General features: G+C 34.6%; 1 protein-coding gene across 2 annotated transcripts; it reads left to right on the forward strand.

Annotated features, from left to right (window-relative positions):
* Positions 1-222: 222 nt before the first annotated feature.
* Positions 223-15,000, forward strand: LOC119081981. Of its 2 annotated transcripts, XM_037191299.1 has the most exons (6): positions 223-233; positions 1,031-1,037; positions 13,681-13,846; positions 13,946-14,157; positions 14,252-14,414; positions 14,625-15,000. In XM_037191299.1, exons 3-6 carry the CDS (start codon positions 13,689-13,691, stop codon positions 14,824-14,826), a joined length of 735 nt encoding a protein of 244 aa, XP_037047194.1. In that variant the 5' UTR covers positions 223-233; positions 1,031-1,037; positions 13,681-13,688; the 3' UTR covers positions 14,827-15,000. The 2 variants fall into 2 exon arrangements, with proteins under 2 accessions (XP_037047194.1, XP_037047193.1); XM_037191298.1 differs by lacking the exons at positions 223-233; positions 1,031-1,037 and having other exon boundaries at positions 13,581-13,846.
* Positions 15,001-15,213: the final 213 nt, after the last annotated feature.

A 15,213-nucleotide genomic window follows, 5' to 3' on the forward strand; every position in this document is an offset into this window, starting at 1 on the left:
ACATTGATCATACTTTAAGATCATCACGTGCACACATAACACGTATGACTGTACATTGACAAAAAAGTTTCGAAAAACTAAGCTGTTGCAGGAAACTTTGTCTCCAGGTAATCTACAATAGCTGCCATAACTGTAGCGCCCCATACAAAAAACACAGCTGCTGCAGATAATGTAGAATACCTGGAGACAAAATTACCTGCAACAGCTGAGTTTTTCGAAACGTTTTTGTCAGTGTATATATTTGTTGATCAGCTGGTAAGTTCAGCTGTTGCTGATTCTGCACCAGCTTTACGTTTGATAATTGTAATTCTTAAAATTTTAAAAATTGTTCATTTTTAAAATTTTTAGGAATCTTAAGAAATTTTAAGGAATTTTCTCACTGCTTCTAGAGAGAACATAGAAAATATTCGGAGGCTGATGAAATCACAGTAGGCACTGCGTTTCTTTCGAAAAGAGAGGTAATTTGTTTTCGTTGTATGGTTTAAAACATAGAATTCAAACAATCCTCTTTTACTTTACTAGTAAGGTAATGTGGCCTTACCCTCACTAGTGAAGACCCTTTCCCTCGCTAGTAAAGTAAAACGCCGTACTTTACACGTGAAATAATTTGATATCTCGTATCCAGATGAGTAAAAGTATCCGAGGGCTTCAGCCCTATACTTCACTGGTATAGTAATGTACTATTATCCAATGAATGTACAAACCAGGTATGGTCTGTCCATACAAACCTCTCATGAGAGGTGAGTTTGTTTATATGAAATCGCTATATGTCCTCCGCTCCATACAAAGTTTGACATTCGACCATACCCTGCGTTGACATTCATTGCTTTTATCACTAAAATCTCCAAATTTGACACTTGTCAATTCAGTGTTCAGCTTGGAACAGTGCTGTGATTTTCTAGATTTTTTGGAAATTTAATTCCTAAGATATACGAAGTCATTTAAAGTGTTGATACGCTTACTTCTTCCTATTTGTTTCTACTGTTTGTTGAAGAAAATGCATTTAACCGAACAACACCCACCAAATCAGGATTAAAGTCAAGCGGGGAGGAGTGAGAATTACACAACTTTATTCTGTGTGATATATTTTCTGTATAATCTTGGGATTCGTTATTTAGAAACAACAATAATTCAAATATTTTTTTCCCGTTTTTGTATTTAATGCCACACTAAGGTAGCAGCGCTTAGTAAAGCAGCCACAGTCAAGAAAACAAAATAAAAAAAATTGTAATTCTTTTCGTTGTTTTTTTTCGGGTATTTTATTTGATTTATAGCTACACACCCAGTTAGACATTGGCTGTATTGTATGGTGTGAACATGAAAACGAAAGTTTTAAAATATGCACATTGTTTCCACACTCCACTCTTGGAAAATAATGTTTAAAGCCATCTGCGGAAATAAAGCAAGTATTTTGGAGAACATTAGCGTATTTTCTTTCATTGTTATTTTTTTCGGTTATAAAACTTTATGCTGATGTGTATTATATGTATGCTATGACTCTGTATATGTATAAGCACGCAACGGGTTTCGCTCGGTGAAATTTATGTAGTCGTGGAATTTTGGTAGATTTAACTTATCATTTAACCGATTTGAGTGGAACGGATTTAGAGGATATATTCAGCCTAGTCGAAAGTATCAAATTTAATAAAACATTATGGAAACAAAGGAAATAAAATGTTCATGCGGAATGTGATGAAAACTTTTTTGTTTTGTTTTTAAAACATGGAAACGAATCTGAGCCATTTAAGAACAGCAAATCGCTGTGTAATCAACTGATTTGTGTGTGTTCTTTTATGGCGAATTTTCCGGCACTTTTCACTTGTAGAGAACTGCTGCAGCAATACAAGGAAGTTATCGGATTAAAAAGAACTGCATCGTGCACTGAGAATCAAAACTGTCGACAATTTATTCTTGTTGTTTTTTTTCACAGCACTGCTCCTAGCATGAACACTGAATTCCGAATTGGCAAGTGTCAAATTTCGAGGCATTAGTGATAAGAGCTACCGCTTAGGATTGTTTGTATCGTATGTTCGACGAAAATAGGTCATCTATGTTTACAAAAGAAACGCAGTCCATACTGAGAATATTTTCTATGTTCACGCTGTGGATTTTTAGATCTTAGAAGTTACAATCAAAGCGGCGGCTTCCATAAAGGACGAACGCAATTTTTACGATTTCACGACAAGAAGAGAACTTTATTTCACGCCCCGTTTGGTCTACTGTGGAGACCAGCTATTGTCAGCTGTTATCGACAATGACGTCAAAAATATGGAATAATCTTTAATTGAGTTACAAACAATTTTTTTTTTTTTATCGATGAAGAACCTAATTATAAGACACTTTGTCTCGTATCATATGCCAAAAAAAGTTAAAACTTTTTTTATAAATCATTTTGAAAGTCACTAAAAACACGAAAATTCGAATAGAAATACAGTATGTCATCAAAAATTTTTGTATTTCGATTCGAATTTTCGTGTTTTCAGTGACTTTCAAAATGATTTATAAAAAAAGTTTTAACCTTTTTTGGCATATGATACGAGACAAAGTGTCTTATAATTAGGTTCTCCAACGATAAAAAAAAATGTTTGTAACTCAATTTCAAGCGTAGGAAATGCAAGTAACAGATTTGATCGTTACGCGTTACGCTTAACGCCAACACACACTAGCACCTAGTGTCAGTTGGTAATACGATATTTCTATTGTTAAAACCGGTTTTAACCGATTTTAGCTGATTTAAACAGCTACAGCAATAGAAATATCGTATTCCCGATGACACTAGATGCTAGTGTGTGTTGGCCTTTACTGTGTATGAACACTTTGTACTGACGGAGCATGAAACGCATAGACTTTACTGTTTGACTATTTAATAATGATTCTGAATACGAGCATAATTGAATGTATATTTCGAAGTCATGTCTCTACATCATTGTAAAAATATTTGTTCAAGCTTTAACGAAATGACAATAACGAAATTTCCTCTGAAGGACTCTTATTTTTGAAATAAATCATTAAAATTTAGACGACAAAATTCCAGTATGTCGTACAGCTACTTCGACTAACGATTGAATAAATTATTTATGACTGGTAGCTTAAAAAAATTGTATAAATTGACTTTCCCAGCATAACGAAAACAGTCTACCGTACTCATTCATGCTCAAGATGATATTAATAAAAATAAATAAAATTCAACACACACATACAGAGCGCATATATATATAAATATGAAATATAAATTTTTTATGAGAGGCTTACAAAATGTCAGTCAATGTCCCCCTACATTAAACTTTTCATATTCCACTTATACGTTGAGCTTATAGAATGTAGGTTTTAGATTATTTTATACACAGCATTAAAATGTCAACGTTTTGGAATGTGTGTCATTTAGTTTGCTAATTTTTTTTGTACATAAACAAACATTTATTTTTATTGACTTTTTAAAATTTCGTCTTCTAATGTCGGAAGGAATTTTTATTTTTTGAAATTTGCACTTAAATAAAATACTGAAATAAGAAAATGTATCCGACCAACTCTTTCTATGTCTTCCAATCAAATTAAAGAATCATGGGCGCGCGTTAGCATAGCGCCCGTGACGCAAGTCCTATTACTAGAAAAAATTTAAAAAAAGTTTTTTGTCGTAGACTGCAGAACAAATATTGCTATATACAGCAAATATTGAAGTTCTACAATTCAAATCCAAATGACTCCAAATTAGCTTCAAAAAAAACTAGGCGTCTAGTTCAACGAGCTATCACACGTTCTTGTAGCTTAAAATTTGGCTACGCAATAAATCTTCCAAGAAGCCACTATCCCATACATTTTGGTCTATTACAGTACTTTAAACGAAATGAAAAAATCCTACGTTACTTTGTGGTTTGTCCGTCCGTCCGTCCGTCCGTCCGTGTTTCCAGTTAGAGCCTATCTCCTAAAGTCTTCTTTAGAATTTCTTGAAATTTTGGGAGTAGATTCTAGTCGTCATTCTAAGACATTCCAGAAAAAAAAATTTGGGGGGAACGGGCCTCGTTTGGGAGCTAGCGCTCCTCGAAGTTCCCATATAAGTCCCATATAAGAACACCTTTAAGTGTGTGTGTGTGTGGATTTTTTGAGTGTGAAAATTTGAAAAAAATTTTTAATGTTGGGCAGTAGGAAAAATTAAATTTGGTGTATGGTTGGGCAGCTGGAAAAATTTGGTCACTTTCGGTGTATGGTTGGGCAGCTGGAAAAATTTGATCACTTTCGGTGTATGGTTGGGCAGCTGGAAAAATTTGATCACTTTTGGTGTATGTTGGGCAGCGGGAAAAATTTGGTCACTTTTGGTGTATGTTGGACAGCGGGAAAAATTTGGTCACTTTCGGTGAATGTTGGGCAGCGGGAAAAATTTGATCACTTTTGGTGTATGTTGGGCAGCGGGAAAAATTTGGTCACTTTTGGTGTATGTTGGGCAGCGGGAAAAATTTGGTCACTTTCGGTGAATGTTGGGCAGCGGGAAAAATTTGGTCACTTTCGGTGAATGTTGGGCAGCGGAAAAAATTTGGTCACTTTCGGTGAATGTTGAGCAGCGGGAAAAATTTGGTCACTTTCGGTGAATGTTGGGCAGCGGGAAAAATTTGGTCACTTTTGGTGTATGTTGGGCAGCGGGAAAAATTTGATCACTTTTGGTGTATGTTGGGCAGCGGGAAAAATTTGATCACTTTTGGTGTATGTTGGGCAACGGGACGTATATACAGTTATACTGACATATATATAGCTATATTGACCTATATATAGCTATATTGACCTATATATAGCTATATTGACCTATATATAACTATATTTACCTATATATAGCTATATTTACCTATATATAGCTATATTTAACTATATATAGCTATATATATTGACCTATATATAGCTATATTTACCTATATATAGCTATGTTGACATATATATAGCTATATTGACCTATATAATATCTATATTGACCTATATATAGCTATATTTACCTATATATAGCTATATTTACCTATATATAGCTATATTTACCTATATATAGCTATATTTACATATATATAGCTATATTTACCTATATATAGCTATATTTACCTATATATAGCTATGTTGACATATATATAGCTATATTGACCTATATATAGCTATATTGACCTATATATAGCTATATTGACCTATATATAGCTATATTTACCTATATATAGCTATATTTACCTATATATAGCTATATTTACCTATATATAGCTATATTTTCCTATATATAGCTATGTTGACCTATATATAGTTAGTATATGACTATATTGACCTATATATAGCTATATTTACCTATATATAGCTATGTTGACCTATATATAGTTAGTATATGACTATATTGACCTATATATAGTTATTATATAGCTACATTGACCTATATATAGTTAGTATGTGACTATATTGACCTATATGTAGCTATATTGACCTATATTACCCTATATATAGCTATATTGACATATATAGTTACATTGATAGAGGTGTGCGCCGATCTTAAAATAATCGGCGGCGGTGCGCCGACTGGTAAGGGATCGGCGGTGACGCGCCGAGAGAAATTTATAGTCGGCGGCGGTGCGCCGATCGGCGCGCCGATAAATTTACAAAAAATCTAAATTTTCGAAAATAATGCAAAAACATTTGAAAAAGCGTGCGCAATCCTTTTTACGAACACTGAATTCTTACTATCTTGCGATCTGAAGTATCAACAACTTATACAAGGGGAATCAACCGAGACATATCTCACCTTTTATATTTTGAATGTACAATCACTGACCTTTTATTTTAAAAACATCTGATTTAATGAATCCACGAATGATTAGTGAGTTTGCGTAAATGCCATATAAGCGAGAAGGCTGCAAAGCGCAACCAGTAAAAAACGATCTTTTCAAAAACAAGTATTTACAATAAATAAAAATCATCAACTCTGTTACGCCCCAAAGTCCCCAAAATGCAACTAGCGTTTCTCCGTTGAATTGCAATAGAAATCTTTTGTATTTGGTAATCCATGGAGCGTTGTTCGCCAGAAGCTTTTCTCATTAATGAACAAAATTTCTTAATTAATGTACTTGTTTCGGGACCCATGCAACCTAATGATTCAAAAGCAATAGGTGTAAATAAAAAATTTTCTTTTAAACGTATGTAATGATTATGCTTGAATCTTTCAGCATTATCTGCAATTGATCCAGATTTTTTGGATGATTGATTTATCTAATTTATCTAATGGTTACATCGCACAAAATCCCAACGTCCGGTCTTTTACCGTCATCTCTAGAAATGCCCGGAGGTTGTAACAGATTGAGCATGAGAAAAGATTTTATTAACTTCATCATGTCCTGGAATCCATCGTCCGCTTTTTTGCAAGATAAACCGTGTAAGCCATCCTTCATAACCTATAAGCTATAAGTCAACTTACAAGTTGGAAATTTTAAGTCACATCATCATACTAGATGTTCTGCAGGTTTGTTATTTCTAACTTATAATTTATATGTCATTTACGCAAACTCACTACTATTATCTTTCGATTTATACAATAACCGTTCCCGTTGTCTTTAGTCCATCTTCTATGTAGGAGTGAGTTCGTGGTAGAAGGTTTTCGCAAATAAGAGATTTAGATAAACTTAAATTTATAAGTAATAAGTGTATTAGCTGAGCAGCATAAAGAAACCTGACTTATAAATTAAGAGAGATAAACATTTGCTCAAACCTTGTACTCAAGCACACACTTTTGTATAGATATTTCAATTTAACTTTATATTACCGCCCATTAAAATGGTTGAAAGCAGTAAACGTACAAAATTTCGGCGCGACGAAAATACAATCGGCGGCGGCGGCGGCGTGAGCTATTATTTTTCGGCGGCGGCGCGCCGAAAATTTAGCAAAAAATCGGCGGCGCGCCGGCGTAAAATCGGCGGTGCACACCTCTATACATTGACCTATATATAGTTAGTATATAGCTATATTGACCTATATATAGTTAGTAGATGACTATATTGACCTATATATAGCTATATTGACCTATATATAGTTAGTATATAGCTATATTGACCTATATAGTTAGTATATAGCTAATTTTTTTTTTAATTTTGAAAATTTTTCAAAATTTGAAAAAATTTTCAAAATTTGAAAAAAATTTTAAAAATTTCAAAAATTGTCAAAACTTTTCAAAAATTTCAAAAATTTTCAAAATTTTCAAATTTAGCAAATTTTTTAAATTTATCAAATTTTTTAAATTTATCAAATTTTTCAAATTTTTCAATCTACTAATTCTTCCAAAAGAACTGATATCAGTCAAAAACACTCAAAAGAGTAAAAGTGACGCAAGTCCCTGTGCATACTTCCAAAACAACTGATATCGCTGGAGGTGACGCATTCTCCGCTTGTACGCAAAAACTGTAACAGCAAAAATTTGACCAAAGAAATTCTAGAAACGAAATTTTACCAAAAAAAAATTTTGCGTCACAAAGTGGCAGATGATTCGGACGTATTAGGACGTATTCTTGCCTATTTTAAAAAAATTCCTAAAAGTACTTTCCTCAACATCTGCCATCTGTACACACATACTTAGACTAATCATACATAGACTGGTATTTCGTACGAAAACATGCGGTCCCGACACCAGCTTGTATAAGATACACATTTCATACAATTTTACGTAGAGCTTTTCATTAATACATGCAAGCGTTGAAAACTCTAATCATTCTATTAGGCACATTTAATTTTTTTGCGCTAACTTGCCCAGTGTCAAATAGCGGTTCTTCTCTAATGCTCAAAACAAACGAGGCATTGAAAACGTGTTTGGTCCTAGCTTTCATTGACAGATGTAGCAGTCGCGATTTTGAATGGAAAAAATTCTAACTTCATTTGACAGTTTCGAAAATTTCGTCATGAAAAATTGGACCAAAACACGTTTTCAATACATCGTTTGTTTTGAGCATAAAATAGTGTGAAATAAGTTGTCAATTTCACAAACTTCTTATTAATTTTTTAAGAGCAAATTTGTAGCCTACATTTAGGCGGAAAATATTCGTTTTTTGATGATTTCTCTGAACCAAAATCTTTTTATATTTCGTAGGCTACAAATTTGCAAATGGTCCATTGCTCTTAAAAGAAATCATCAAAAAACGAATATTTTTGCGCACTAATGTAGGCTAGAAAATTGCCAAGGGGTGAGGGCTCTTAACATTGCGGTTATCTTTTTGAAAATGACAGCTTATTTGACATCTCAAATGACATTGACAATGATCTATTGTCAGGACGCAATTCTGTTCGTATTTTCGTATGATTTTTCTAAGTACTGATACGATCGAACTTCACCTGAGATTCGGAAATCAATCTGAGAATTTTTGGGAATTTGTTCCGTAAATTTATTGCGTTACCGAAGTCTGTGTGAACGCTTTTATAGGTGACACAATAATGTATTTTTCGCAACAAGTGACGAAAAGCAGGACTTTCCGTTGCCTTTATTGCGAAAAACGTTATATACAACTCGATGATAAATGCTTTTTTAGGCACACGATGCGTATTGTCACACTCGGCCTACGGCCTCGAGTGACAATTTACACATCTAGTGCCTAAAAAAGCATTTATCACTGGGTTGTATAAATAACTATTATCGATAAATAATTTTGGCAGACAGGTTTTCAATCCGATATAATCGTTTTTTCATTGTTATGTTGGATTGTCATACAACCTGCCTGTCAGAATTATCTCTATTTTTTCATTGTACTAAAGGTTTTCCATTTTACAATTCGATCTGTAAGGAATCCTGCAATAACACATCTTTTATACAACAACAAGGTTATGTTCAGTTAATATTCAACTTATCCTTTCTGTTACTAAATATTACAAAATGAGATTTTATTATTCCCAGCAGGCAATCATTACACATATATCGGTAACATATTGGAATATATAGGTCAAAGGGAGGATGTTTTTATTTTTCCAACAATTTTCTGTCACAACGCTATCCCTTTCGGGTAATAAAGAAATCACCCCATCTTTTCTATAGAAACTGACTCTACATGACCCATCGTTACTCAATAAATTCAGTTAGTTGTACTTCTTCCTTCTTTATTCAACCCATTTTATGGGAATTCTATACGGCAACATTGACTAAGTATATCTGCACACACAGACAATGTGTATAGTATAGTATTATATACTGTGCCTGAACGTAACCGTATAACAAACATCGACAAATTCACAAGTCTCTGAAAATATTCAAGCTTTAATTGAAAGGTCGGGTCGAAGGGTATTTTATACCAGTAACTGGTCGCTCAATAAATATTAATTAAGACGAAGTAAAATCTTGTGCATTTACTTTCTATATTTTCGCAAATGTTATGGCATATCAATCATTCCGTTAAAAGATTGAATAATTAATTTAATAGAAAGAACACAACACGGTAATAATATAAAACGACCATACACACACACACAAAATCATCCCTCCGCCCGAAAAGAATATCGGACAGATTAAACTTAACAATTCCATTTATTTATTTAAACAAGCGAAAAAAAAGACTGCTCACAAAGGCGCAGTCAGTAAAAAAACGATCTTTTCATCAACAAATAAATATTACAATAAATAAAAATCATCTACTCTACTTCTCCCTAATGTTCCTAGAATGCATGCCGCATTTCCTCTTTGAATAGCGATTGAAATTTTCTGTAATAAGTAATCGGTGGAGCGCGGTTCTCCTGAAGCTGCTTTCATTAATGACCCCAATTTGTAGACAAATTTTTTCGTTTCTAGGCCCATGCAACCTAGCGATTCGAAAGCAATAGGAGTGAATAAATAATTTTCTTTTAGATCTATATAATGGTTATACTTCAATCTTTCTGCCTTTTCTGCGATTGACCCTGATTTCTTAGAAGATTCATTTATGTATGAAGGAGCCAACGTATCACGTATTGTCACATCCCATAAAAGAGACTTTCCATGACTCCACGGAATTATGGTCATACCGTCAACTCTTTTACCGTCACTTCTAGAAATACCTGGTGGTTGCAATATAGTTGGTACTCCTGCAGAAGAAAATGCATGAGAAAATATTCCATTAACATCGTCATGTCTAGGTGTTATTGCTCCAGTCATATTACAAGACAAACCGTGCAAACCGTCCTTTTTTACCATTTTACCACAGATACATTTATACTCTTCGCATAATTGGGAACCTATACGAAGACCAACAGCAATTCTCGCGGCGTTGTTATCTAATAGCAAACCTAATTTACTCGATGGGACCACCTGCAGCCACTTTGAAGATTCTTTAGTAGATGACGCAAGTAATCTGGCACGTGTAATAGGTTCACTAGATTCAAACATCTCGCAAAACTTACTCCTAATCATCGGGGTATCCCAATTTTTTTGCACCTTTTTATTTTCATCATTCTCTGGAATAAAATCTCTAGGAACCTGTTCAATTAATCCTAAAATGTTATCGTTAATTATATGAATATTAAAATTCTTTAAAAGTTCATTTGACAAATCAGATGAAGAATACACAGATGACAAATAGGCTGGTACTGCTAGATCTTCAACTTTCCGAATACCTAACCCGCCGAAAACTAAAGGAAGAGAAGCCTGATCCCAAGAAAAATCCGATATCCTAACATTCGCGATAGCTTCGAGTGTTGAACGAAAAATCTCATCAACAGTCCTCAAATGATCACGCAACATAAATGCCCTAGACGTACGCAACAAATAATTAAACCTGCAGCTACCTAAAGACTTTCTGAAAATACACAAGGCCGGATGAACATCCATCAACTTTAAACGATCACACATTAACTTAATCGTTTCAACTTTTGATGCAAACATCCTCTCTAAACCTGATTCAAAAACTGGCGACCCTAAAATCTCAAGTGAAGACTCATCAACTTGCCTAATTCCTGGCAGTAATGCCGATATTTCAGCAAACATTTTAGCTTCCTCTTCTTCAGAAGCATTAATAAAATATACCTCGCACTTATTCGTGTTCAATGGTAAACCTGACAACTCACAGAAATCTAAAACTTTCCTAATATCATCTAAAATTACTGATAGCTTATCAGCAATTGTACCATCGTCTAAATACCAACCATTCAACCTAGACGAAAGAGAATGCGTCATCCTCATAATACCAATACAAAAACCTGGGGGACCTAGGGGATCACCTTGTTGGAATCCTCTCTTAGAAAGCAAAGGCTCATCGAGATAATACAGATTCGTAAAAAGTCTATACGCTTGCTGCAACAAAGGAAGTAATTCTGGGCATATATCCTTAACCTCTCCTAACATAAACTTTCTGAATAGCATATTAAATGCATTTCCAAAATCAAATTTAACCAAAGCCAATGGCCCCTTATGTTCAGCAGTACAAAAAGCACGTACTGCATGAACCAGAGCTTCAGCACCCCCTTTAACACCGAATCCTAACTGAACAGGTTTTAACTTCTCAACTAAGTTAGCCCTAATATTAAAACAGGCAATTTTGCCTGTCAAACGTCTCCAGACAATACCTACTGCTATAGGTCTTATATCGTCTTCACCTTTTAAAAGTGCAGTCAACGAAGCCCCAAAAAAAATTTTTGCTATGTCTATCTGAGCACTGCCATACTTAACAACATCTACTAATGAAGCTATCGATTTCAACAAACGGTTTGCAGCTTCACCACAAGTAAAAGAAGTTAAATCTTTTAAATGTCGTGGTCGCAGACCACCAAATCCCCCAGAAGAACTTAACGGAAAACTTCTAATAGCTTTTGCTACATCTTCGACTGTAGTCGCTGACAAAGTACTCAATAACTCTATTTCTTCAAAAACCTCCCCGTTACCATCCGGATGTTTTGCCTTTAACTTAGAAACAGTTTCTGAAGTCTGAGGCGCTACTGTATTATTCGAACACAAAACTCTAACTGCACCTCTAATATCACCCTCATTAACCTTTCTTGTCGCAACTTTAATAGCGACACTATCTCTATCAGTAGATTTATCTAACGTGAACGGAATACCGGCGCTTCGTAACACATTAGACAAAGCTTCATTGATATCTGTACAATTCCGAAAAACATTTAAGTTTGACCTAATAACATTTATCCCACCTGTTCCCTTTGACTTATTATTCAGAACAATGTACGGAAAAGCAAGCAGTCTCATCCAAGAAACTACATCATTTTTCCGTACCAAACTTTCAATTTCTTTAGAAAGTTCCTGACATACAGCAATCCTTACAGATTTTTGTATAATTCTAGTCAAAGGAACTGAAACTCGACACCTATTAAGAAGCACACCAAAATCATCTAACATATCGGAAATGCTTTCCTCACCTGACCTATTACTACTAATTCCCTCATCTTTAGAAACGTCATCAATAACGCGTTCATTGCGTTCATGCTTACTCATGTGGATATTTAATCCACGAGTATTTTTAGCTAGAAAACCACAAACACTACAAGTTACCCTTTCAGAAACAGAAGCCTCTACTGAAGGAATACCTAACGCAGAACCTCTGACTTTCCCTTTACATTCCCTACCCAACCGTTCACGGACTGGACGCTTCTTACTATTCTTTAAAGAAAAAAACAATTTCTGACAATCAATACCTGAGCAGTACCAGTCCTCATCAATCACCGCGCTGTCATCACCGATTTTCAAATTACATTTCCGGTGAAACCAATTATCGCATCCTTTACAAGAAATCCAGTTTTCGATGTTTTCATCTTTGTTATTGTCCAAGCACAAACAGATACAGTCAGAAATATCAGGTAAGCCACTGGATGTTTGACCCATATTTCAATGAACGTGCAATGAACACCAATTGTCCTGTATTTTAGCCTCTTTAACCTTCAGCAATAAGCGATTTGTTGAATTAAATTCAATTATTTTGAAAAATTTCAGCGGAGCAAAAATTTTCGTGTCTTTTCAATCGCACAGCCTACTGGCTGTTTTTAATTGATTAAAACGTTTTAACAATTTGGAATGATTAATTATGTAGTCTTTTTGAATGCGGGGACTTTCGAACGAAGCTGTTTTTGTGAACAATGTTTCTCATTATGTAATATAAAAGAATTTCATCGCAGACATGAAGATTGAATAATTTTTTAAAGTTAAATTTGGTTGAAACCGGATATAACAACAATGTATTAGAGACCTATGTGCATTACATGGAAACCTGCAGTCGAGAATATCGTCTATATAAACTATATAGATTTGAAAGCTTTTATGGCCGTAGAATATGGTTGCCATAAATATTCAAATGTCAACCCATGTGAATAATAAATTCTCAATTTATAAATTATTTGGCAATTTCAATTTAGATTCTGAGCTGAGTCGCATAATAGGTTTTGTTGTTTTTTTTTTTTGGTTTTGTTTTGTGATCAATACTTTTTCAGGATTAATGTGTTTTGCATATAAACCTGTCTGTTCTGGTCTTAACTTCTCTTGTGACATAGACAATCGATTGCACATATATCAAAGAAGTGGACTTCGAACGGCTGAGGATAATTATAAAGAACTCTTATAAATGCGGCAATATAATTTATGGATCGATGATCACACATTGAGTATTTTGATTGTGCATATAAGTATCCTCTGATGAGGACACACTGTCAGTATCGATTAATTCGCCGTTCCGTTATCTACTAACTAGACCATGAATTACTTAATGTTGTTTGTACTATCAGCAAGTGCAATGGCGTTTACGTCTAATGCATGCCAATTTGGAAGTGAGGGCATACAGACGGTCTACGATAGATTTGAACTATTTAAGAAAACAAAAGCATTTGATACAGCGAAAATTCCATTGGAAAAATATTCCTTCATCAACAACGATGTTGAAAAGAGATTAGCGTAAGTTTTCCAGCGTTTTTGTTGTTGGTACATGGTACATATGTCAGAAGGTCAGTAGTTGTCCGTGATAATGGTAACCGTTGTTTAATGTGTTTGCAGTGTTAAAATCAACGGTGTTTACATAATGGAACATTATAAAATCGACGGCGATAATAAACTGCAAACAATAAGTGGGCAATATGAAGTCCAGGGAGGTGTGAATCTACATTATATGCGTGACGAGAATGGTGAATTTTCATTTGATGATCGGTCGAATCAAAATAAATTTAAATCGTCAATTCAAAGCATCGATGCTGAGCTACCAAATGATTGTAAGTTTAGTAATTAGAAATTTCTAAGGAGTGTCACAGGGTCGTAGCTACTAACTTAACTATCATCTTGAAAACGTTTTGTTTTTTCATTCAGTCGAGGAGAATTACAGACAAGTGCTGGTAGATTTGAATGCAATGAGGAAGAAAATGTTCGACTATCAAAGTGGTCTTAGCAAGGAAGACCTTGAGCGCGTTCAGTTGTTTAAGTTTTCTCCATTACCAAAATCCGGACCGAATGGCGATGGGTTCTCGGCGGAGTGAGTATTCACGCCGTAAGTGTGCCTAAAATTTGAATTTCAAGAGAACGATTCGATGAAAAAGTGAACCGAAAAATACATTTGTATGAAAATGACGCTGCGTTAGAAAGTGTTACGCACTTTCCATTTTGAATTTCGACCACACTTACGGCGTCAATTTACCAATTACGTTTCATAAGAAAATCGATTAGTAAGATGTAAATTCCTCAGATACGTCGAAAATGATTGGCTAGGTGTAACCGTTTCTAAGTTCCATAACAGCGATGACGTTTCTGGACTATTTATGTGTGAGAATCAGGACCAGAAATACAACATTATCGATGGAAAAGTTGTTGCTGATGGTGAACCATTCGTGCCATTAAATCGAAAGTATGTGCCGATACCTGTCCTTCACGTAGCGACGCCGATCTAGGCAGCCGAAATGTGCTTTAGCTGATCAGTGTAGCAGAAACTGTCTAGATGATCGGCAGAATGTATTTTTTAAATTTATCATGCCTGTGCTTAGCGAGCGGGAAAGAAAAAATCAAATTACAAGAAGAAATTTAAAAAAAAAATGTTTATCGTAGACTGCGGAACCATATACAGAAAAGTTTGAAATTATCCAAGCTCCAAAAGGCTTTTTCATTAAAGTTGAAAAAAAAACTGTTCCAAAATTACTGTGACCGATGTTACGTAAGTTTCTGTGAATACTTTCAAAACAACTGATATCATTGCATTCTGCGAGGAGTTGCGGGAAATGTGAACTAATAGTTATAGATCTTATAGTATAGATCTTATTTGAAATCGTACGAATATCATT

This window comes from Bradysia coprophila, unplaced genomic scaffold, assembly GCF_014529535.1.
Source record: "Bradysia coprophila strain Holo2 unplaced genomic scaffold, BU_Bcop_v1 contig_373, whole genome shotgun sequence".
NCBI classification, from domain to species: Eukaryota; Metazoa; Arthropoda; class Insecta; order Diptera; family Sciaridae; genus Bradysia; species Bradysia coprophila.